General features: G+C 40.0%; 1 protein-coding gene across 6 annotated transcripts in view; it reads left to right on the top strand.

The window, feature by feature from the left end:
* The window catches only part of ATRNL1 (attractin like 1), a 1,008,890-nt gene that overhangs the window by 213,027 nt on the left and 771,175 nt on the right, over window positions 1-24,688 (top strand). For all 6 annotated transcript variants that reach the window (XM_053305805.1, XM_053305806.1, XM_053305802.1 and 3 more), the window contains exons 16-17: window positions 7,222-7,435; window positions 11,082-11,270. In XM_053305805.1, coding sequence (XP_053161780.1) covers window positions 7,222-7,435; window positions 11,082-11,270 — 403 coding nt within the window. The remainder of the gene's footprint in view (window positions 1-7,221; window positions 7,436-11,081; window positions 11,271-24,688) is intronic.

The raw sequence follows: 24,688 nt of genomic DNA, 5'->3' as shown, positions 1-24,688 counted from the left end.
ATCAATAGGTGGAACCCAGAAAAACGTCAGTGAAAGGAAAAGAAAGGTGAATTGCAGAGAATGTTACAGATGAATTATTTGTCTGCATGATATATTTTCATTAAAATGTGTCTTTTGTACTTCACTGCGTTAAGCAAGTCCTTTCTTGACGTAAACAACTTTTCAGCAGTTTAATGTCTTGTAGTTGGGACTGGGGGAATGACATTTCCCTCTGAGAATATGAACATATAGTTAACACTTAGCTACCTACAAGGTCTTCCTCTTTCCAGTCACTTAAAGATATTGTGTCATCTTGGCATGTGTGTTAAGGAAGAACAAATTCCAAAAGGATAAGAGAATCATAGATGCTGATAAACAGCGGAGCTGCCATTAGAGAAGCCTCAGGTTAGTTGGATAAGGGAGCCATCTCACACCACACCTACAGAGTAAGATACAGTGTCTGGTACTAGTGGAATAGAATAGAAAAGCAGAAGCTCCAGAAATGTTGTGGGCTGGGCTGTTGTGTGGGGCATTGTTTTATTTGTATTTAATGTGCTAATGCCTGCCCAGATCCTGTGGAGAGATGAAGGAAAGATGGAATGGTACAAAGAAGCCCCTCAGATCTAAGAATACAGCATATGACAACCTGTCGTTTTGACGGTGTGCTGACTAGTTTGCAGTATAGATGAGAAATGGTTATTTCATTTTCTGGATTTTGTTAGGTTTTAAAACTGAAAACTTCTGCAAGGTGACATCGCACCAAGCATATCTTTATTCAAATGAATTATGTCTTGAGACACCAAAGCTCTATAAATTTGAGATAACCCACATGTGGTATACAACAAAGGTAGACAAATGCATGCACTTCAAGGGGATATCTTGGGTTAAATGATCATTTACTTATCAAAACCTTCTAATGTAATGTTACAATGATTTATACTTTATCTCATTTCTGTTTTCCCCAAAAAGTAATTTCTCTTTCATTCCTATCTATCCCATTCCATTTACTCTCTGTAAGTCATTCTGAGTGTGCTATCAGTTGCCACAGAAGCTTGCTGAGATTCTCCTTGATTTTCCTTTATGTGCCTGTTCTTTCAGGCTCCAATCATGATGATTTAGGGCATACAATTTCATTTTAGATGACTTCTCTTTGTTATGGCTAGTTTAATAGATTCCACAAATATAGGCAGTGTGGCTCAGAAATGTCTAGTAGCTTGAAATACCTATGCTCATATTTGACTTAAGATATTGTAATATTTAAAACTAGGACTTGTGGCATATAAAATCCTCAGTATTAATAGAAAGTATTTGGATATAAGAATATACTTCATCCGCAAAAATATAAATGTATTATTTTAGAAAAAATACTATTTCAGCAAAATAGTTTGACTATTTAAAATTGAAATGTATATGTCCATATTACATATGGGCATAAATAGGAGTAATCTATGTTGTATTAAATGATTGGCAATTGAATTGATCTCCATAGTTTTTATAATAATCAAAGGCCTACAAGTCTGGATTTTGTCTACTATAATTTCCCACTAGAGTCTGAATGAATTATTGATTGCCCAGATTCTTTTAAAAAGCTGAAATGACTGCTAACCCTCCAAATTCTAAGAAGCCATTTTTACAATTTGGGAAGTCATCGTGTTGATGAATCCTCTATCCCATTACCAAAAAGGAAATACAGCTTCAGTGGATGCACAGTGTTTTGCAGAAAAGAGGAATTTCCCCCTCCCCTACAGTGGGAACATACTGAGAAAAGAAATGACTTAAAAGTATGACATGTTCAAGCTGTGCTTAGCACACAGTATCAAAGCTAAAGTGGAGTTTTAGTTATTGGGCAAAATCTTACACTTTTTAAAATGTTAAGATATTGAAATATGCAAGGCATCAATAATTAGAAGTATTATTTAAACATAATACAAGAAAACAAATGAGAATAATGAAGAACAAAGTCAGCATTTGATCAGCTTTTAAAATATGAAGCATGTTTCTAGCTGAGCTTATTCTGCCTGGCTCCCAGAAGCCTCCCTGTTTACAGCTGCATCTTTAGGCCTGGAGATTGCATTTTTGCTAAGCTCAGGAGCTACACCGCAATGTATGTTACTAGTTTAAGTTATACATGGGGACAAGTTGCTTAGCTGGCAGTGGACTGGTCTCCAGTGGATTTGGGCTGTGAGTAACACAAATTACAAAGGGGATTAGCTTAACACCCCCTCTCCCTATGTGGTGGCCCAGCTAAGCAGACTCTAGAACTAGCTATTGTGAGTTATCTGGCATCCAAGGTCATTTTGGATTTAGGATGAACTCTAAAACTCCCCTCATCCTCTTACAAGAGAGATACCTGTTGCTAACGAAGCAATTAGGCTAGGAAGGGAAGGCAGAAAAGAGAAGTTCTGCAGCAGACTCTATAACAAAAGGGGTGAGTCAGTAACATGACTTTGAAAGTGTGCCTATCGAAACATTTGATAGAATTATTGGGAGAGTCAGTCACAACACAGGATATTCTTTGACGCACCTGTATACTCTAGTTTTCATTGCAACCAACCTTGCGTACAATAGGCTATTTACACCCCATTCTACCCAGAAAGGATGATCAGACACAATGCGTTCCATGCCAGCCCAACCAGGCTCTTCTATTCAGCAAAGTATGACAAAAGAAATATGACTCCAAGGGACATTTTGGGATATAAGTATCCATGACCCAGTATGTTCCCCTTTCCATCCTGCTGGGGACTCGATTGTGTGTTCCCTTGTCCTTCCAACTCGGAACTCTAAATGCAAAACATCGTCATTCTCTCTTGTGCCTCACACCTGGGACTCCACTGCAACAAGAACTTCAGCAGACCACCTTGGTGTTCCCCTCTCCACTGGGGCCACCCGAGCTGAAATCACTGCTTTAATTGGTCTGTGTGCCCTTCCACTCAGCATCCCTAACTGGCGTAGGGAGTTGGTCCCACCGAGATACCTATCTCGTGGGCATCCATTCTTTTACTAACCTCTGCAATCCTCCTGCCTTACACTTCGCTGTCCCTGAAGGATGTGAGTCTCCCGCTGCTCGAAGGCCCGTTGCCTAGAGCTGTCTCAGTACAGTATAGCAGTTGTCCGGCTCTCATAAGAACATAAGGACAGCCCTGCTGGATCAGGCCCAAGGCCCATCCAGTCCAGCATCCTGTTTCACACAGTGGCCCACCAGATGCCACTTTGAGGCTGGAGGTGGCCTATAGTCCTCTGACTAGTAGCCAATGATAGACCTCTCCTCCATGAAGTTATCCAAACCCCTCTTAAAGCCTTTCAGGTTGTTGGCTGTCACCACATCTTGTGGCAGAGTATTCCACAAGTTGATTATGACCCCTATCTATCGCTTAGATTCAAAGTTTCCGCTTTCCCCCCTCTTAGCATCTCTTTCTTGCTCGCCTGGGAATTTACACATAATCTGGAACTTTAAGCTAAGTGTACCTTACAATAGTCTATTTTAAAATATATTTGTATTGCCTTTACGTTAGGGCCACCTAGTAACTTAGTCTTATTGCTTTTATTTGTTTTTCTTACAACAAATTCCTTTTTGTTAATTAAAACTTCTCTCTCAAGCTGATTTTGTTGAGTTCAGATGCTTGCACAAATTAAAACTGCTTGGAACCCTTTTGAGCTAAATTGCCCACATTCACCCCGACTGGGGGTGCTTACCAAACACCACCGAGTCCGAGACAGTTCCATCAAGGGCAGAATATATATTATTGTAGAGTTGGAGGGGATCTTGGAAATCCAATCCCCTGCTCAGTACTGGAATCTTCTGCAGCATCTCTGGAAGATGACCATCTAGTCTCTGTGTTGAACATCTCTAGTGATGTAGTTAAGAAACACTTCCTAATCTCTAGCCTAAAACTGCTTCTTTGTTATTTCAACCCATTGGTTCTAGTCTTGCCCTCAGGAACAACAAAGAACAAATCCAGTCCATCTTCTGTGTGATAGCTCTTCATTTATCTGGACAGCTATCATATCACCTCTTAGTCTACACTGTCCAGGCTAAAGAGACCCAGCTCCTTTAAGGATTCCTTATGGGACATGGTTTCCAGAACCCATACCATTTTTGTTATTGTCTTTTGAACAAATTCCAATCTATCAATGTTCTCCTTAAAATGGAGTGCCCAGTATTTCATTATCCTTGCCTAAATACAGTTCTTTATATGTATCTAGACTGAAATCTGTCTTGTTGGTTCTGGTCCAATGTTCAAGCATGCCAGAATCAGTTTGAATCTTGGTTCTAAGGTTTTAGCTTTTACCCCACTTCCCAGTTTTGTAATATTTTTAAATAACAAGCATCCCCTCTATTCCCTCATCCAAGTCATTTATAAAAATTTGAGCAGCACAGAACCCTGTGGCATTCCACTAGATATCTCCCTCCAGATTGGCATGGAGCCATTCATGAGACCCCAGCTTGAGTACAGCTGATCAATTAGCTATGAATCTACCTGAGTGATATAATCTAGCCTTCATTGTGACATTGTGTCAAGCATACTATTATTCAAATGTTGACCATCCATCTTGTCAACAAGGATAGTTTGGGAAACTCTCAAATGCTTTATTGAAATCAAGATATACTTTAGTCTGTTCAGGCATTCTGATCACAGGAAGGCATGCAATCACATTTACAAGATTAGTCTCTTCAGACTAACACTGCAGTAAATGTGAGGAGCAGGGCTGAGAGGCATTGGAGACCATGGGCATTGCCTCCTACTAGATTCCCTGTTGTTAATTTCTGAGCACTCTCTCTCTCATCCTACTTCCACCTTTGTCACATGTGTTCTTGTGCCTAGCAGAGGTGCAGCTAGCTACCCACCCCCAATGCAAGTTAAACATCATTTTTTGACACATAGGTTCTTGAGGGCATAAACCACACCACTCAGGACAGACTAAAGAGGATTTGGGGGGCCACAGGGAGCCACAGGGATTTGGGGGGGCCACTTCAGCCCCAAAGTCCAGGGGTAAGAGTGCCTCTGGTTCCTAGTACTTTGTTCTGGGTGTTTGTCTCCTTCCCATTGAGAATTTAGTTTTAAGCCGTCTTGATGAGGTTTGCGAGGCTCCTGCCAAACATGTTCTTCCCAGTCTTGTGAGATGCGACCTTCTTGTCAGAAGTCCTTCATGTTGGTTGCATAATTGAAGAAATCAAACTTTTTTCAATGACGCTGTCTTTGGAGTCAGATGTTTACTTCAGGGTTCTTCTTTCTCTTCTTATGCTTGATCTTCAACAGGAAAAATTGAGGAACATAACATGTGCCCCCAGACCTTTCACTTTCCTTTCCGGTTTCTTCTTTCATGGTTTCTCCTGGCAATATCATTTGTTCCCATGTACATCAATAGGAGGAAGAAATTGCAGTTGATGGGTTTCCTGAGTTTCAGCAATCTCTCAAAAAGGATATATACATTGGGAAGATAACACCTTTCCTGAGATTACATGTCAGGTTTCCACACAGCTGACACTCACAAAGCCAGGTGTCTGACAGAACAGGAATGTCTTAATTCTTCTTCTGAAACAATAGAAGGCAAATGCCAGACTAGTCTGTGGTATTCAGTAGCTCAATTGCAGCCTAATAGTTATAAGAACAATAGCTATGGTGGTAGTCGTAGAGTAGATAGCAACTGTGTAGTTACCCACCCATCACATAATCACTCACAAACATAATCACTCGCAAACATCATCTTGGGCACCTGTGCATTGAAAGCACCAGTCAAATGTCAGAACCAGATTACTCCTGACATTGAGTAATCATTTCTTCTACACTATGGCTGCAGAGATGGATAGCATATTTGGAGTGAACATCTGACATCCCTAGATTGTATGGAAAACATGGAATGTCTGCCACCACCACCCCAAATCCTTTAAGAGGTCTAGTCTTTCACACTCAATCCCCTGGCCCCCAGATACCTATTTCTAGGAGGATATTTGCTACATTGGTTTTCTTGTCCAGTACAAAAACAACACAATGGGTAGAGCTGTACATCATTGCTAAAGCACAACTTTCACTTGCTAGAGGCCCTGGGATCTTTCCCTATCTGGAATTTCAACAGGTTGGAAAAGATTGTCTCAGCATGTGACAGACTTTCACCAAGCTGAAGCAGCTGAATGAGAAATGGATGGACAAAAAGTTTCACACAGGAAAAAGCAATTCTTTAAATGCTCTTATTGCATACAACTTCTCATTTTCCCCTTCCCTCCACTTTGACCAGCTTTCCTAATTGCCAGAATTGTGATCTAAGGATGGAGGAGTGTATGTCAAAACTTCTGTGTTCAAAACCCTCATATGAACAGAGAGCTGGATGTATCCGTTAGGATTTGATTGAACACTGCAAGGTATAGGGTAGGCTGTAGCAGCAGCAAGGTAGAAGAGCTGCTTTTCTGTGGATGGTTCCTGCTGTAGGCTCTTTTGCTGTCTGCATAGCACTAAGGGAGGAACTGTCTTCATCTTTGTGAGCTTTGCATGGCTGTCTGGAGGCACAAGATAATAATCACACTGAATGTTTTTCGGTGGACTAAGACAGTATCTCTTACTGGCTGCTCACCAGAGGTGGGTAGGTGAGTGGATAAATATCCACCTTCCCATTGCATAACTGTGTTCATCTGTCAAGAGAAAGAATGCTGTCGGGGGCAACACATGCCTTTTAAAATGAAGTATGTTTCTTTGTAACTGTTGTCCAGTAACAGTTTGATTTTCTGTCTGTCCTTTGATTGTGCTCCTGCAAAGAATACCAGCAGAATACAGCCATTTGGGCAATAGTGCTAATAAATGAACTTTGGTAGCCAGGCCTGGAAAGCCTGTGCTCCTATTTCTCTCATCAAAGCTTATTTGGATTTGGAGCTTTGTTTCCCACATTCAGCCAGATCCAGTTTCCCTTCTGATAGGGAGAGTAGTGATGATGTTTGTGGCCACTGATGTCAAAGGGTTTTACATGTATTCTGGCAATGCTTCATTGGAATAGGGTTAGGGATGGTAGATTGGGCAGTGGCATTTTTGTTCTTCTGGATGGACTCCCTCTCGCATATTGGTGTGGGATGTTTTGTCCTTGCACTTGTTACTTGTAATCTTATAACTATTATATACATCAGGGATGGAGAAGCCATTATTGATGTATTCCAAATATAATACAAAAGTATTAATATGAAATTTGAAAAGAAAGGCAATATTGTAATTGACTGCCCAACTGATTCCTGTGGTCCCTTTTCATTCTGCTTTACAGAAAATATCGCCATGGGTGGGTCTACGCAAGATAAACATCTCCTACTGGGGATGGGATGACATGTCTCCCTTTACGAACACGACATTGCAGTGGCTCCCTGGAGAACCGAATGACTCCGGATTCTGTGCCTATCTTGAAAGGGCAGAGGTTGCAGGTCTGAAAGCAAATCCATGCACAGCTATGGCTGATGGCCTTGTATGTGAAAAGCCTGTTGGTAAGAGAGCTATCCTGTTGCAATATTACTTGTGGAACCATTTGTTTTATCAAATCTCTTTAGTATTTGCAAAATGGGAATGAACGCTGGGAAATTCTAGTTAATAAATGCTGGCTAAAGTTAATATTGCAGCCACCTAATGGTGCAGTGGGGAAATGACTTGACCAGTAAGCCAGAGTCTGCTGTTTCTAATCCCCGCTGGTATGTATCCCAGACTATGGGAAACACCTATATTGGGCAGCACTGATATAGGAAGATGCTGAAAGGTATAATCTCATACTGCGTGGGAGATGGCAATGGTAATCCCCTCCTGTATTGTACCAAATAAATACCACAGGGCTCTGTGGTTGCCAGGAGTGAACACCGACTCGACGGCACACTTTACCTGTTACCTTTAAAGTTAATATTAGCTTCAAGTTAAAGTGTCTAAGTTTAATCACTGGACTTAGGTAGGATAGAAGAAATACTGTTCTTAATAACAGATCTCATATCTCTGAAAGCTAATTTAACCTGATAGTTTTGTGTCACACTGGAGTGTTTTAGTAGAGTAAAATGGTATATTAATATTTGCTTCAATGATGTCTTCTGTAGGAGAAAGATTATTTGAAAAGGAAGAAAATATGCTTCAATTCTTCATGTCTCTAAATCTGCTCTTTTCATTTGAAGTAAATAGGATCGTTCTTAGCTGAAGCTACTTGCTTCATTTCATTTTTTTTTTAAACTGTGGAAAAGTTCCTCCTTACTTGGCCAACTTTTGTTATTTGTTGCAAACACACTTTATTTCAGTGCTGTTTTTCTCACCATCATCTCCCTCTTTTGCCTTCAGTCCTTATCCACCCACACTACTGCTTAATGCAATTAGTTGCGTCAGCCCTTGTGATTTTCCTGATGTCACAGCGCTACATCTGATATGACAACATCATGGCTACTTGTAAACAGAGTCATATGGGTTACTACAGCTAATTGGTTTGAATGACAGTGTGAACAAATGAAGCTGGGCTTGCAAGGGAAAGGAAGGGAGAAAGGGCACCGAGAAGCAGAGTCAAAGGAGCAGAACTATGTTGAAAAATAAAACAATTGAAAAACTATGTGGATAGAGAAGTATTAGGGAGGGGTCATCTGACTGGGTAGGTCCAATATGCTGCCTTTGAAGAAACTTTCAAGAACATTTGCTGCAGCCCTGTGGGTAGTATGGGTTAGCATGGCATGCACAACATGAGGTTCTCAAATGATCTCGTAAAGGGCTGTGGTTCAGGACAATAGCATAATGCCTCCTATACAGAAGGACAATAGCATAGTATCCCTGATGCAGTATATCTACATGTTCCACAAAGCTGATGCCTTTAAATTATAGTTAACTACCAAATATTATAAAATTCCCATGCAGAATTTGCGTTTCACACACACAAAAGTGGGGCGGGGGGAGGTAGCAGAATGACTCCAAGTGTGTTATATTGGGAATGGAGGTAGTATAACTAAATGTTTGTAATTGTTAGGTCTGTTACAAAGGTTTGCCAGTTCCTCTTTTTACTTACCTTATACATCCTCTTCAACCGTACATATCCTTTCCTTCTGATGATAAAAAAAGTTTTTGCATTCCCTCCATTATGCGGGATTTTAAATATAGAAGATCAAAGAGAAATTGATCAACTTTTCTCTTTTGAGAATGAAGAGTCACAACTGTGTGCCATAAATATTGCCTAGAAGGAGAAAGATCATTAAAGAAGTTAGATATAATAGATTTTACTTTAATGTAATTGACATAGCAGTCATGATAGATGAGAAATGTCTACTATATTGTCCAGTTAACATGAACAAGTGAAAGAGAAAATGAAAATGCCTAACAATGCTGCAAGAGACTAAAATACATCTATAAGTTGACGTTTCATGAAGTAAATGCAGTCACTGGAATGCTGTAAGCTTCCTCTGTAAATCCATTATTTTTGCAGATGATAGTATGCATTAGGAAGACTTTATTTTTGTATTAATATTATGGAAACATCCTATCTGAAGAAACAATGTAATAAGACCATAGGAATATTAATTCTCTTTCCTTTGCTCCCATAAAAAAGAAGGGTTTTGTTATTTGAAGTTCTCCATGGAAACTTCAACATATAAATAAAACATGGATTCTACAAATTGTATACCTTTGTAAGAAGCCTTACAAAGACAAACAGGTAACACCTGCTATACATAACCACACATTAGGCAGAGATATGCAAACGGGTTTGACATCGAATGTGTTTGACATCGAACCGGTTTGGTTTGACAGTTTGGGGTCGAACTGAACTACGTCATGACCCAGGCCACACAGAGGCCCATTGCGCACGCGCAGCACAAATAAACAAATAAAAGCGGGGGGGGGGAGAAGCTCCACGGACCTCCAGTGGCCTCGGACAAGCACCCCAAAGGGGGTAAGTACTACATTTTTAAAAAAAGACTTGTGAAGCCCCCCCTAAACTGAACACAGGGGGGTTAGATGGGGGGGGGCGAAATCAAACTGGCCCGATCCTGTTCAGACTCGAACTGGGGTAGCCGGTTTTATGCATAAGCCTAGCTGAAGGCCCATTGATGGACTTGCCATTGATACCATCATGAGATGTTATAATCTGATGGTATAAAATCAATAAATACATAAAAATTATCCATTGTATGATTTTTTTTTTTTGAGGGAGGTGTATCATGAATTCACTGCAAATATGTGTATTAGATGATTAGATTCTAGGGTTATGGGAGGAGGAATACTTCCCCCTATCCAATTTCTCTATACAATGCATAATTTTATAAACCTTGATCATATCTACTCTTAGTTGCCTTTTTTCTGAACTAATAGGCAATGTTGTGTAAGGATCTTTTATGGTGCAAAAATGAACAGTCTCTTTAGGTGTATACACATCTATGTGCTGTAGAAACATAGGAATTATTCTTTTCTCACTATTTGATGCTTCACACATTTGTTTATAAAAAACCTACATGTCTGTTTCTTTGTTCTAGTTATAAGTTTTAGTATTTTGGACAATACATGCTACTAAGAAAGACAGAATGCACTCTGCTGTGAAAATATACTCTCTAAAATGTATAAAAATGTTTCTCTAGGATTTATCTTAGCATTTGTACTGACTGCAAATATGTACACCAGGGGGCAGATGCTCACCTGACAAATCACACTCTTAGACAAAATACACCCTGTTTTACAGGAAAATATATCACCGGTGAAGTAAATAACTATTGTTTATGCACTGCTTAACAAATGCAACAGAACCAGATGGTCATGTATTACCATACCTATTAAAGTATATTCTGTCATGTTGTTTCACAATGTATGTACAGTTAACTGACTGTGGGTGTCACATATATTAACTACAGAACCTAAGTAAAATATTTGTAGATTACACCTCCAATAGGAAAAAAAATATGTTGCTCAGGGTTGCCACACAGAAAAACTGTATGAATCTGTGTAGTTTTAGTAGAAGAACTAATAAGAAAAATTGAAAACTAAATACACTCGTCATGAACTAGCATGGCCTGAAAGCATTTCAGAATAAAGAAAATGAAAAATACTTGTGTTGAATCACATATACTAAAAAGAGAGAAAGTGATTTAGGACCAAAAAAATTGAATTTCTGTTTTTTAATTTCTCCTTCAGTTAGTCCAAATCAGAATGCTAGACCTTGCAAAAAGCCATGTTCCTTAAGGACAACGTGTTCCAACTGCACAAGCAGCGGCATGGAGTGCATGTGGTGTAGCAGTACAAAACGATGCGTTGACTCAAATGCCTACATAATCTCCTTTCCATATGGGCAGTGTCTAGAGTGGCAGACTACCACCTGCTCTCGTAAGTACTTGTGCGAAATGAACTTTAACTGTATCGGTTGATAGGAGGACAAAAGTTATTATAAGAGTAGTAGAATTATATAGCATACAACTAAGGTTTCAAAGCACTTTGCATTATCTCATAATTCTTACAGCAGCCTTGTGATTTGGTGTTGTGCAAATGTGGGTGGTGCTGAGAGCCAGTGATTTATGTACAGTCATTTAATGAGTTTGTGGCTGTGGTGAAATTTTTACTAGTTTACAACCATAGAGGAGGGCCTCCATTCCTTTCTTTTCTAGTTAAAGGGATTTTGTGTAGCAGGCTTGGGAAGGCTTCACTTTATTTATTTATTTGATTGATTGATTGATTGATTGATTGATTTCTGTACCATCCTTCCAAAAATGGCTCAGGGTGGTTTACACAAAGAAATAATAAATAAATAAGATAAGATGGATCCCTGTCCTCAAAGGGCTCACAATCTAAAAAGAAACATAAGATAGACACCAGCAGCAGTCACTGGAGGTACTGTGCTGGGGGTGGAGAGGGCCAGTTACTTTCCCCTTGCTAAATAAAGAGAATCACCACGTTAAAAGGTGCCTCTTTGCCCAGTTAGCAGGGCTTTGACTGAGACCTTGAAGGGCCCCTGCCCCAGTACAAGTAAATGGTGCTCTGCTAGACAGACAGATATCTTGACTTAGCTTCCAGTTTTCCTATTCATTAACTACACTAGAAATATTTGGTGGTGGTAGAAGTTCAGTGTTCTAGTGAAGCTAATGCTCACTGCCCCCATATTCTAGTACTTGCATGTCAAATGCTGTCAGTAGGGATCAATTTGTTGGTACTCAAATGGTGTTGTAGCCAGTCTTTATTAGTATAGCCAATGGCCAGAATTACAAAAATAAAATCATTTAGAATTAACAACTTCATTCTGAATAACACCACAAATGTAACAGAATTTAACAACATTGAGTAAATTCTCCTCTTTACAATCTTTTAAAATTAAGTTTAAATAGTCCATTTCAGTTAATCCTGGAATCAGGATAAGTTGAGGTAAAATATATTTCTTTCTAATGTCACTGTAAAATTGGCAAGACAAAAAGACATGAGCCGTGGTCTCAACTTCTCCCAATCCACACGGACAAACACGACAATGATAAGGAGTATTTTGGAATCTCCCCTACAGCACAGCTGTATTCATGGCGTTACAACGGGCCAAAGCTAAAGCCCTACGAAATTTAGGTACTGTAAGAAGAGATAAATATCTAGCTGGAGAATAGCTTACAGTTTCAACATTCAGAAAAACACCCCTAGGAATTAGACTCCTGTCAATCTGAGATTCCACATCCAGAATCCTTTCCTTAAGTCTGCCCCTAGCCTCCTCATAAGACAAACTAAGAATGACTGCAGGTGAAAATCCGTAATACTGCAATCTCCCTTCAATAGCTTCCAACCAGGCTGAACGATAAGTATCTTGAAAAATCAATGAGACAATAAAATTGTGTTGTATGTAAACATTTAAAATGTAATTAGTAGTTGAGCCTGTTGTATATTTCTGTGACCGTTGAGATTAATCTTGAGATGTCAACTGGACGTGGAAGTTTATTTATTTTATACAAGCAGAAGATCTTGCATGTAAGTGTCGTGGAGAGGATCCTGTGTGTGTGTGATGGTAACTGTTGATCAGCTTCACTTATCTATAGAACCCCATTTTGTTGTCCCTCCTGTTCAACATGAGCTGGGGGAATGTCATTATGTTATATCAGCATGTAGGTGACATGTAGCTGAATCTCCCTGATTTTCATCTGACATAGATATTGTGTATACCCAGTGTCTTCATCAGCTGATTGGACTCCAGAAGTTACTTGAAATTTATTTATGGATTCTTTTGAATTGCAGCCCACAGCAGCTGACATACACAAAATGTTAAAGTGCAAATATAATCACAAAACTTTACTGAAAGCAACAGAAAAAACCTAGGTGTAATTTAGCATATATTAATATAATTCAAGAGGGCTTGAAGCTGCAGAGCAACAACTTGCACAAAAGAATCTGCCTTCAAAAAGGATTGGAGATATGGTTCGGAATTGGAATCTAAACTATGTTTTTTTGAAAGTGGCAAATAACAGTGATTATGCTCTATGGCATGTTATCTCCTCTTTAGGCATGCATTGATTACTTCAGCTAATAGATACCCCAGCTACTCCTGGCTGGCCTACACCAGCCTGAATGTGCATGAGTTCTGTTCATACCTGGTCAGTTGCATATTCTCTGCTTTAAAAGGGGGGCGGGGGGCGGGGGAGACCTGAATGGAAACAGAGAGTAAACTGCTTGCAGTGTGATCTAGATTATAGTGCAATCTACTACTATGAATATTTATATGCCACTCTTCAACCAAAGTTCACAAAGTGATTTACTTAGAAAAATAAATAATATATAAATAAGGTGGTACTCTGCCCCCAAAGGCTCACGATCTAAAAAGAAACATAAGACACATACCATCAACAGCCACTGGAGGAATACTGTGTTGGGGTTGGACAAGGCCTGTTGCTCTCCCCCTGCTAAATATAAGAGAATTGCCACTTTAAAAGGTTTCTCTTTGCTCAGTTATCAGGGGTACCATCATATCTAATTTACCTACCTACCTAATTTACCTTCTTACTAGTAGAGCATGAATAACTATCTTAATGGCATAACTGTATTTGTAACAACATTGTATTGATGATCTTGTACTTTGAATGATTTATCAAAATGTTATCTTTTGGTTTCATCTTTGATTTCCAGAATCACTTTAATGACACAAAGTGTCAACAATAATTACTCTTAAATGGCAAAGCAGAAATAATACAGATGCATGAAAAGATTTTATGCTTTGCTTAATATTGAAGTGTGATGTCTGAGATTCGTAGATGCTATCTGATAGCATTGTTCAGACTTTTTCTCTTAGAATTCATGTTGGTTGAATTTAAATAGCAAATTGTTTTGATTAAAGGGATGTAAAAATTAGTGGCAAAATTATATTTGTAAGCAAGAAAAACATGCTGTTTTAATGCAAATATTGGTTATTTTAGTGCCCATGATTATCCCCTTTCTGGTCTTCTCTGAAGTTTGGTGGGAATTGTCCACATAAGATACACAAACATTCTGCTAATTTCTTGTCCTTAGTCAACTGGATATATGTTATCAGATCCATGTAGATCCTTCAGATGATGCAGTGGGGGGCGGTGTATATCAGGGCACTTTCCTTCCATGCATCTTTCAGTACTAAGTATGAAAAGGTGACTTCAGACCCAACCCTTAGTGGTGTATATTGCTGCAAATTAATTATACTTTGATCCATTTAGGCAGTTTATATCACTGTGCTCTTAACCAAGCTTGATTCATATTCTGAATTCCTGTTATGGTCGATTTACATTTTATTCTGAGCTCATTTCTCCCTTTAAGATGTAATACAAGCCCACCCCTGGTGTGTTCCAATAGAGATTCCATCTTGGTTTATGTGGGATCATGAATAGTCCCCAACAGGCTTGGCTAGTGTCCTAGAAAGGTCTCTTAAATCCTCTGCAACTTGCAGGGATTTCATGCTCAGGTGTACCTCCTATTAATGTGGAAAGTGTTCCCTAAGTAGCAAATCTTAAAAACTGCTGCCCATGATCAACAGGCTAGGTATGTCAAATACTGATTTAAAATAAATTGACAATCTAAATATAATTTTACATCCTTAATAATTTAATTCCAGGTATTAAAAACGAACTAAAATGTCACCAAGTTTTTTTTAAAGTCCAACTTAAATATCTGCATGGTGACCAGTGGCATGCATATGTTCACTGTAGACTCAGCACGAGAACTCTAATGAATAGCTGCGTGCAAAAAAAGTGACAGCTTCTTGCGGACATTCTGTTGTCTGTGCATATGGTGAACATATGCCTGAAAAGAAAAATTGCTATGAGAGAGGGGATACATATAAAATAATGCAAATATATTTTGGCTAACAAACTTGAGTAATGTAGTCTGTGAGGAGGAGGATGGTAGAACCAAAAGAGAGGATTTTTTTTAGTACTAAAATAATAGTAATAAGCCCACTTAATGTACTCTGAATAAAGGTAAAGTAAAATGTGCCGTTAAGTTGGTTTCGACTCCTGGTGCCCACAGAGCCCTGTGGTTTTCTTTTGGTAGAATAAAGGAGGGGGTTACCATTGCTTTGTCCCACGCAGTATGATATATGCCTTTCAGCATCTTCCTATATCGCTGCTGCCTGATATAGTACCGGTATGGATTCAAACTGGCAACCTTCTGTTTGTTGATCAAGCATTTCCCCGCTGCACCACTTAAGGTGACGTACATGCTCCAAAATGACTTGTCCAAGACCCAGATATTTTGCAAACAGCTCAGATGGAAATATTAACTCCATTATCTGGGGCTGAATTTGAGTGGTTCCAGTAGTTAAGCATCTTCATCTGAGTTTATTTCCTGATAACTCCAGTTTACCAATGTAGTGGTTAGAGTGCTGGACTAGGACCGAGGAGACCCGAGTTCAAATCCCCATTCAGCCATGAAACTAGCTGGGTGACTCTGGGCCCGTCACTTCTTTCTCAGCCTAACCTACTTCACAGGGTTGTTGTGAAAGATAAACTCAAGTATGTAGTACACCGCTCTGGGCTCCTTGGAGGAAGAGCGGGATATAAATGTAATAATAATAATAATAATAATAATAATAATAATAATAATAATATAATATTGACCATGCAATAATAATAATTATAAATAATAATTATTATATTATAAATAATTATATTATAAATAATAATAATTGAGCTGGAAGAACTGCAGAGAGCAATACAAGCTCAAGATATGGAAGAAGAATTATCACCAATTGAAGAAGTTGCTCAGGCGCAGATGGAGGAGGTGTTGGAAATCGAGGATGCCACTGTTGCTGAACTGTTTCAAAATCAAAACCAGGCAACCTCCCCTTTGCCTTCACCTCAAAAAACCAAATGCCATTTAATAGAAAAGCAACAAGAACTAAAGCAAAAAATAACTGAGCACATGAACCAAACAACCACCAGGGTTCGACTTCCAGCTCTAAAAACAGTTGCCAAAAAACAACTTACTCAGGCATTAAAAGATGTCAATGCTGCACTTGCAGAAATAACAACCAATAATTTGCAAGAAACAAACCAACTAATGTACAGTGCAGCAACAATAACAACACAAGAGCTCGGATATAAGATCAGTGGACCTGTCAAAAAAGAAAGCAGTACATCACCTAAATGGAAGATTAGATTAGAAAATAAAATCTCCAGGCTTAGATCAGATGCTAGTAAATTGAAAGATATGAAAGACAAGAAGCTGAAGAGTGAAAACACCCAACAGTATCTGATCCAAAAATACCACCTAGATTCAAGGAAAATTAGAGAAGTCCTGGAAATAATAAAGCAGCAAACAACAGCAGTGTCAAAGAAGATTAGCAGATATGAAGCCAGAATTACACAACACAGGCAGAATCTCCAATTCCAGTCGAATCAGAGACATTTCTACCGAAGCATAGAAGGAGAAACTGCAAGAAATCTAGAAACACCAAATAAAGAAGAAACAGTGCAATTCGGGGGGAAATTATGGGACAATCCAATAGATTATAATAAAAAAGCAGGCTGGATGAAAGAGGTCAAAAAATGTAACCAACAAATGCAAGATCTAATAATAACACCAGAATTAATAAGTGAAAGAGCAAAGAAAATTAAAAATTGGACTGCGCCAGGCGATGATGAACTGCATGGCTTTTGACTTAAACACCTAACAAGCCTTCATAAACAACTATCAAAACAGTTCAATCACATTATGAAAGGCAACAATGGCTAACAACTGGGAAAACTCATCTCATCATGAAAGACCCAGCAAAAGGTGCAGTTCCAAGTAATTATAGACCAATAACCTGCCTGCCAACCATGTTCAAATTATTAACTGGAATAATAGCAGATGAAGTGATGCAACACTTATTAACTAACAAACAGCTTCCAGTTGAACAGAAAGGAAATTGCCCAAACACCAGAGGCACAAAAGACCAGCTGCTGATTGACAAAATGATTTTAGAAAACTGCAAGAGAAGAAAAACCAATCTAAGTGTTGCATGGATTGACTACAACAAAGCCTTCGATTCATTGCCTCACACATGGATACTAAAATGTTTAGAAACAACTGGTGTCAGCAAAAACATTCAGTTATTTATTAAAAAAGCAATGAGCATGTGGAGTACACAGTTAACAATCAATGGCGAGACACTTGGACAGGTTAGCATTAGAAGAGGCATTTTCCAAGGGGACTCACTATCCCCTCTATTGTTTGTAATCGCCATGACCCCACTTTCATACTAAACAAAACAGGCCTGGGATACCAAACATCTAAAACATCAAGTCAAATCAACCATCTGCTGTACATGGACGATCTGAAGTTGTATGGAAAGTCCCAGTCAGAAATCGAATCACTGCTAAACACTGTCCGTATATTCAGTAGCGATATAGTAATGGAGTTTGGACTAGACAATGTGCTGCATTAATAATAAACAGAGGAAAAATAACAAAAACAGAAGGAATAGAACTGCCCAATGGAAGCAACATCAAGAACCTGGAAGAGAAAGAACATTACAAATACTTGGGCATTCTCCAGGCTGATAACATCGCACACACTGAAGTTAAAAGAAGAACTGAAAGTGAATACATCAGGAGAGTTAGAAAAATCCTCAAGTCCAAACTCAATGGCGGGAACACCATACAAGCCATAAACACCTGGGCTATACCTGTTATCAGATACACTGCAGGAATAATAGACTGGACCCAGGCAGAGCTAGAGACGCTAGATCGTAAGACCAGGAAAATCATGACCATCAATCATGCTCTGCACCCCCGCAGTGATGTAGATAGGCTCTACCTCCCTCGCAGCTCAGGTGGAAGACGAATGCTGCAAGTCCATCGAACAGTAGAGGATGAGAAAAGAGGCCTTGAACAATATATCAAGGACAGTGAAGAAGATGCACTTCAAATGGTCAAGAACGAGAAACTATTCAACACCAATGAAACAAAACAGGCCTACAAGAAAGAACAAGTCAAGAACCGAGCAGAAAAATGGAGAAATAAGCCCCTGCATGGTCAATATTTGCACAATATAAGTGGAAAATCAGACATCACCAAGACCTGGCAATGGCTTAAGAATGGCAACTTGAAGAAAGATACTGAGGGTTTAATACTGGCTGCACAAGAACAGGCACTAAGAACAAATGCAATAAGAGCAAAAGTAGAAAAATCCACAACAAACAAGAAGTGCCGCCTTTGTAAAGAAGCAGATGAAACAGTGGACCACCTGATCAGCTGTTGTAAGAAGATCGCACAGACTGACTACAAACAAAGGCATGACAAGGTAGCAGGGATGATAGACTGGCACATCTGCAAAAAATACAAGCTACCTGTAGCCAAGAATTGGTGGGACCATAAAATTGAAAAAGTTGAAGAAAATGAAATTGTAAAAATATTATGGGACTTCCGACTACAAACAGACAAACATCTGCCACACAATACACCAGATATAACTGTAGTCGAGAAGAAAGAAAAACAAGTGAAAATAATCGACATAGCAATACCAGGGGATAGCAGAATAGAAGAAAAAGAAATAGAAAAAATCACCAAATACAAAGATCTACAAATTGAAATTGAAAGGCTGTGGCAGAAAAAGGCCAGAATAATCCCAGTGGTAATTGGCGCCCTGGGTGCAGTCCCAAAAGACCTTGAAGAGCACTTCAACACCATAGGGGCCACAGAAATCACCATCAGCCAATTACAAAAAGCACCTTTACTGGGAACAGCCTATATTTTGCGACCATATCTATAATAACCAACAGTATTGATGATAAAATTCAGCCATCCCAGGTCCTTGGGAAGGACTCGATGTCTGGATAAAACAAACCAGTCAATAACACCTGTCTGACTGTGTAAACAAGAAATAATAATTTTTATATATATATATATATATTCAAACATATTTTTACAAGTGGGTCGTGAAGTGGGCATAAAACCAAAGACATGGCTCTGCCCTTTTCCTTGGTTTTATGCCCAATTCACTACCTACTTGTAAAAATATATTTGAATATATTTGCTGAAATATGATATATGTAGCAGGAAAAAATTAAGAAGTGAGGTACAGATTTGCATATCATCAGCATTTAAAATAGGGACATGGCTATGACCAGGCAATGTAGGTGTCATGGTGTACAATTCTGACTACAAGCATGCCACAAATGGAAAACAGGAAGTAAAGGGCATGCAGAACATATGATTCCAGCTTACCAAAGCAGATGAGTCAATGCCATCTCCTTCAACATTTTGTAGGTGAAAACAGGGATAAACTTTAAAAACCAGTTCTCATACCAAGGATTACTTCTCAAACTATCCTCCCCACCCCCATGATTACAAATTGCTAAATACTGATTGCCACCTGTAGTGTGCTGAGGACTAGTGTAGTACTTTAGTGTGGTACACCTATTTACATGCAGGTGCTCTAGAGACATGATATATCCACCCATCCAGAGATTAAATTTATAGCGACTCTGGAGAGGGAGAAGAATCCCATAGAATGACAAGAAACTAGTATGACATGAAATGACAAAAATTATACAAGGCATCCCAAAGAGGTCAAAACAGGTTCAGTGATTTACATGAACAGATTCAAGAAAATAAGGACTGTCCTTGGTCAATAGGGACAGTTGGAGGCTATGGACTTGGAGGGGGCCTGAGGATAGTTCTACCCAGGGCCCTGCACTGAAGGAGAATTCACTGTGTATGCATGCACATAGAAGATTTTCAACAGTCCATGGCTTGACGTGCCTGTCAGGGATACTGTAGCTCCAGGCTTGCTTCCTAGAGACAGCAACACCTCAGCTAGGCCAGCAGTCCCTGCACTTAGGGACCAGAACTGCCTGCCTGCCTGAAGAATGTTTACTATTTTAAATTCTGGGAGGGGAGAAGGTTCTCTCCTATTTTTCTGTCCCCTAAATAAAAATGCCTCAGCTCTTTATTCCTTCCTTCTGGCTCTTCAAGACTTCTAGCTCTTATGCCAGCCAGAGAAGCCTTACAAAGACAAACAGGTAACGTGTGCTACCACAGCTGGCCTCCTGCTAGGTGGTTAGGCGGTTAGCTGAATCATGCGTGTCAGCTGTGCCCCTGTGTTCATCGGAGAGGGTGCTCCCCATCCTGGGGAGATCCCACTTCCCTGCTTGTTGCCAGCAGCCTCATTATAATGTGCTTTGGCAGACTGGAGCAACAGGCAGAGGCACGGAGGTGAGCAAGTGGGTGCCCACCCGATGGGGTTGCCCACCCACTGGCTCACTTTGCCGTCTCTGTCCACTGTTCTTGTGCCACCCTCTACTCCTGCAATGTGCCAATGTGTCATAATGCGCTGCCACTGCAGCAGGGCAGCAGTAGGAGAGGCGAGCAGGGAGTGTGTGTTATAATGCTGTGGCACCATCATTATAACACACCTTGGCAGGCTGGCTAGCCAGCTGGCCAGGCAGCATTATAACATGCTGTTACAGAAGCAGCTGGAAGCAGGGAGAGGCAGAGAGGTGCACATGTGGGTGCCTGTCTGCCCACTTGCTGGACAGGTGGTAAATGGGTAAATGGGCCATGGGTAAATGGGGCGGCACATTGGTGGGATATACCTAGGGCACCTAGGATATACCTTGGGCCACCCTGCTTACTACACTTTTGTTCCAGCCTCTGCTTATGTTATGACACTTCCTTTTGAGTGATGCTCTGTTCAGTAGGAACATTCTCTGTTTCATAAGGTTTGTTAGGGCTTTGGTGTGGTTCTATTTTATTGCTGGTTTTCTGAGTATCTGCAGCTCTTGATCGGTGCTGTGAAGCTTGCTAGAGCCTTTCACATAGGGTGAAGGAAAAAGATATACCTTTATTAGGGATGTGCAAACTGGTTTGAATCTGAACCAGTTTGGTTTGACGGTTTTGAACTGAACCAGGCATTGGTTTTGACCTGCCGGTTCGAATTTGAACCAAACTGAGCCTGGTTCATTTTGAACTGGTTTGAGCCTGTTTGAGCCTCCAAAGCTGGGTTGGGTGGTAGGCACCCATGGGTGCCAACTACCACCCGAACCACAAAGCAATCAGACACTCCTATGATTTTTTTTGTGAATTTTGAAATTTTTATTATTATTGCCCATTATTCCCTATGTGGAGTACCTAGGAGCAAAATACTGGGGTTGGTGGTAGGCACCTAGGGATGCCTACTACCCACCAAATGGCAATCAGAGACTCCTGAGATTATTTGTGAATTTTTGAAGTTTCCCCCCCATTTTTAAATTCCTCCCATAGGGAATAATGGGGATTCCAGAAAATGTATTGCTTCACATCAGGGGGGAGGGGTGGCCCAGAGTGGAGTGTGGTGGGTGGTAGTGCCCAATTGGGGCAAGGAAGCTACCAGAATTATTTCAAAGGAATTGGGCAAAGGGCTGGGTTTTTGTGATTTGTTGAAGTTTACGCGTCTTTAAGGTTTTCCCCATAGGGAATAATGGAGGTTTCAGCAGCCCCATAACTGCACTTGGGGGGGCGCTGGGGTGGCCCAGAGCGAGTGGTGGCATGGATTGCTAACTCATGGGGTACTGGGTTTTGTTGTTTCTGAGGTGTTCTGAGTGTAGATTCTCTGGCAGCATATGAGATTTTCAGTGACAAACCATGAATCCACTCTCATTTGCTACCACTGAATCTATGCTTGAACTTTGTTTTGTAAGCTACTTTGGAGTTTTTGAGCAGAAATGTCATCTTGGGTTGTGTTACAAGAACTGCACAGGAGCGATTGGTTAGGCACTTGGGTTATGCTTTTTGGCTAAAGTGGGGAAATCAGCTTGAGTTGAAGTACAGTTCTGTCATGGTATCAATTTAAGAAAGTCTGGTGTATTGGAAAGGATGAGGAGACATAACAAAAGTTTCAAGGCTTTCGTTGGGGTAAAAATGGGGAAATACAGGAGGCAAAAGAGTTTGGTTATCAAATTCTATTTGGCTAGTGTTTCTAAGAGAGAGCATAATTAAAGGTGTTTACTAGGAAGTGCCTGGAGAGCGAGGGAGAGAAAGAGACAATGAAGCTCAGGGATAGATGGCTGGAGATGTTAGCATTACCTATCCTTCCTGTGTGCATTTGGTCCACAAAGGTTAGGCAAGGGGCCTTCTCACAAGTGAGAGCTGGGTGTAGTAGCCACAGCTCACCTGTGTGTGAGTGTGGCTAGCAACCTCCAAGAGTCTGATGGCTTCTAATTCCATGTGGCTCTCTTGGGGGTAAATATACTGCAGAATGCAACTTGAGGCAGTTGCTGATTCAATCAGGTAGCTATCCCACCCTGTGGGGCAGGGAGATCATTACAAAACATTGTAGGGATGGATGAGTCACTGCAGGTGCGTCCTTTAAGACAAAGGCAAGGTAGAGGCTGTGTAAATGTCCATATGTATGAGGAGAATGGGGTTATCTCAAGACCATGATATCCCAGGTGCAAGAAGCACATCTTTTATTTACTTATAAATGGCTCATCCCTTATCTTTGTTAGTCAGTTCATTTCAATTTTATTACAGTCATTGACCAGAAAAGAGAACATAAAGAATACAAATAACAATGTCAATAAAACAAATATAAATAAAATAAAGGAATAAGATTATAATTAACAATGGTAAAATATCCAACTAAGGAGTATTCATAACCTCCAAACGTATCCTACTCACAATGTAACAAAATTTGGCAACCTTCCATAATCTGGGTATGTTCTGTTCAGCTAAAAGATGAGATAAACATAAATTATCATCCAAATCTGGGTATAAGGCAAGTTCAGGGCAAATTATCTCAAATCTAGCATCATTATAAAACTGGCAGTGTAAAATAACCTGGGCCGTACTTCCCATCTCTCCCGAACCACATGGGCACACCCAATCTTCCTGGGGGATACCATGAAGCTATACGGGTTGACTGGCAGCAATTGATAGTTGCTGCTAAATCCAAAAATTCTTCGGTATTCTGGTGCTTGATTGCCTCTCACTCCCATGGTTGTTCACTGAGACTGGATTATATGATTCCTTCGTCTGTATGGGAGGAACACTTTTCTCAGCTTTATAACAAGCCTGCGGACTTAATAATTTGATTATACCCCGACAGATGATTTCAGTCAGTTACCCCAGTGGCCCCCTGTGACCTGTGAGGAAATAGGTGCCTTAATTGCCCAATTAAAACCAGGCAAGGCTCCTGGATCTGACAATATTACGGCGGAAGTCCTTAATAACAATTTGGAATGGTGAACAACAATCCTGGCCTCCCTATTCACATTTATAGATAGGACTGCTTTGGTTCCTAATGATTGGGGAGTGGCGATAATTATCCCTATTTATAAGAAAGGGGATCGTAAGTTACCAGCAAACTATCGCCCTACTAGCCTGCTTAATATTATAGGCAAGTTATATGCTAGACACCTATTCAACAAACTACTAGATTGGTGTGATGACCATGGGATACTTAATGAGGAGCAATTTGGTTTCCAGCCTGGCTGATCTGTAGTAGATCCCACTTTAATTTTACATCATTTGGTTGCAAAGTACACCTCTAACCCAGGTGGAGCCCTATATGCAGCTTTTGTGGACTTTAAGGCAGCCTTTGACATGATTCCTAGGGTAAAACTATGGATCAGGCTTTTGAATTCAACAATAGACCGCCGCCTGTTGTGGCTGATAAGTCTACATAATAACTCCCGAATAAGAGTCCACTGTAGTAAATATGGCCATATTACCAAAGAAATCCCAACCCATAGAGGGGTAAGACAAGGATGCATATTGATGCCACTGTTATTTAACATATTTATCAATTCTCTTGTTCCTCATTTATGTAAAATAGAACATCACCAAAACTAGAACAACTAAAATAGAACATTCACCAAAACTAGCAGATAAACACCTTACAGCTCTTATGTATGCAGATAACTTAGTGATCACCTCGCAAACTCAGGTTGGCCTAAGATGAGCGCTACACTCGCTAGATGATTTCTGTAAATCAAATTCTCTTGAAATCAATTGTGACAAGACCAAAATCATGGTATTTGCAAAGCGCCCAAAAATTTCTTTATGGTCATTAAACGGTTGTAGGCTAGAGCAGGTTAAGCACTTTAAGTATCTTGGATTTATCTTCCAGGCTTCAGGCGCCTGTACAGCCCATAGAGACTATACTATACAGACTGCCAAAAAGAGCACTTTTTTGATTCAATCTTATTATTGATCTAGATATGCCCAATTCAGCCCGGCAGCAATCAAACTGTTTAAAGCTAAAGTATGTCCACAGCTTCTAAACGGTATACAGCTGGGCATTTATCCTTGCTTTAATAAATTGGAAGCTGTACAATCAAATTTTTTGAAACATAT

Source organism: Hemicordylus capensis, chromosome 3, assembly GCF_027244095.1.
Source record: "Hemicordylus capensis ecotype Gifberg chromosome 3, rHemCap1.1.pri, whole genome shotgun sequence".
Lineage (NCBI taxonomy): Eukaryota > Metazoa > Chordata > Lepidosauria > Squamata > Cordylidae > Hemicordylus > Hemicordylus capensis.
Note: the sequence above shows the minus strand (reverse complement) of the source record. Positions and strands in the feature narration are given on the sequence as shown.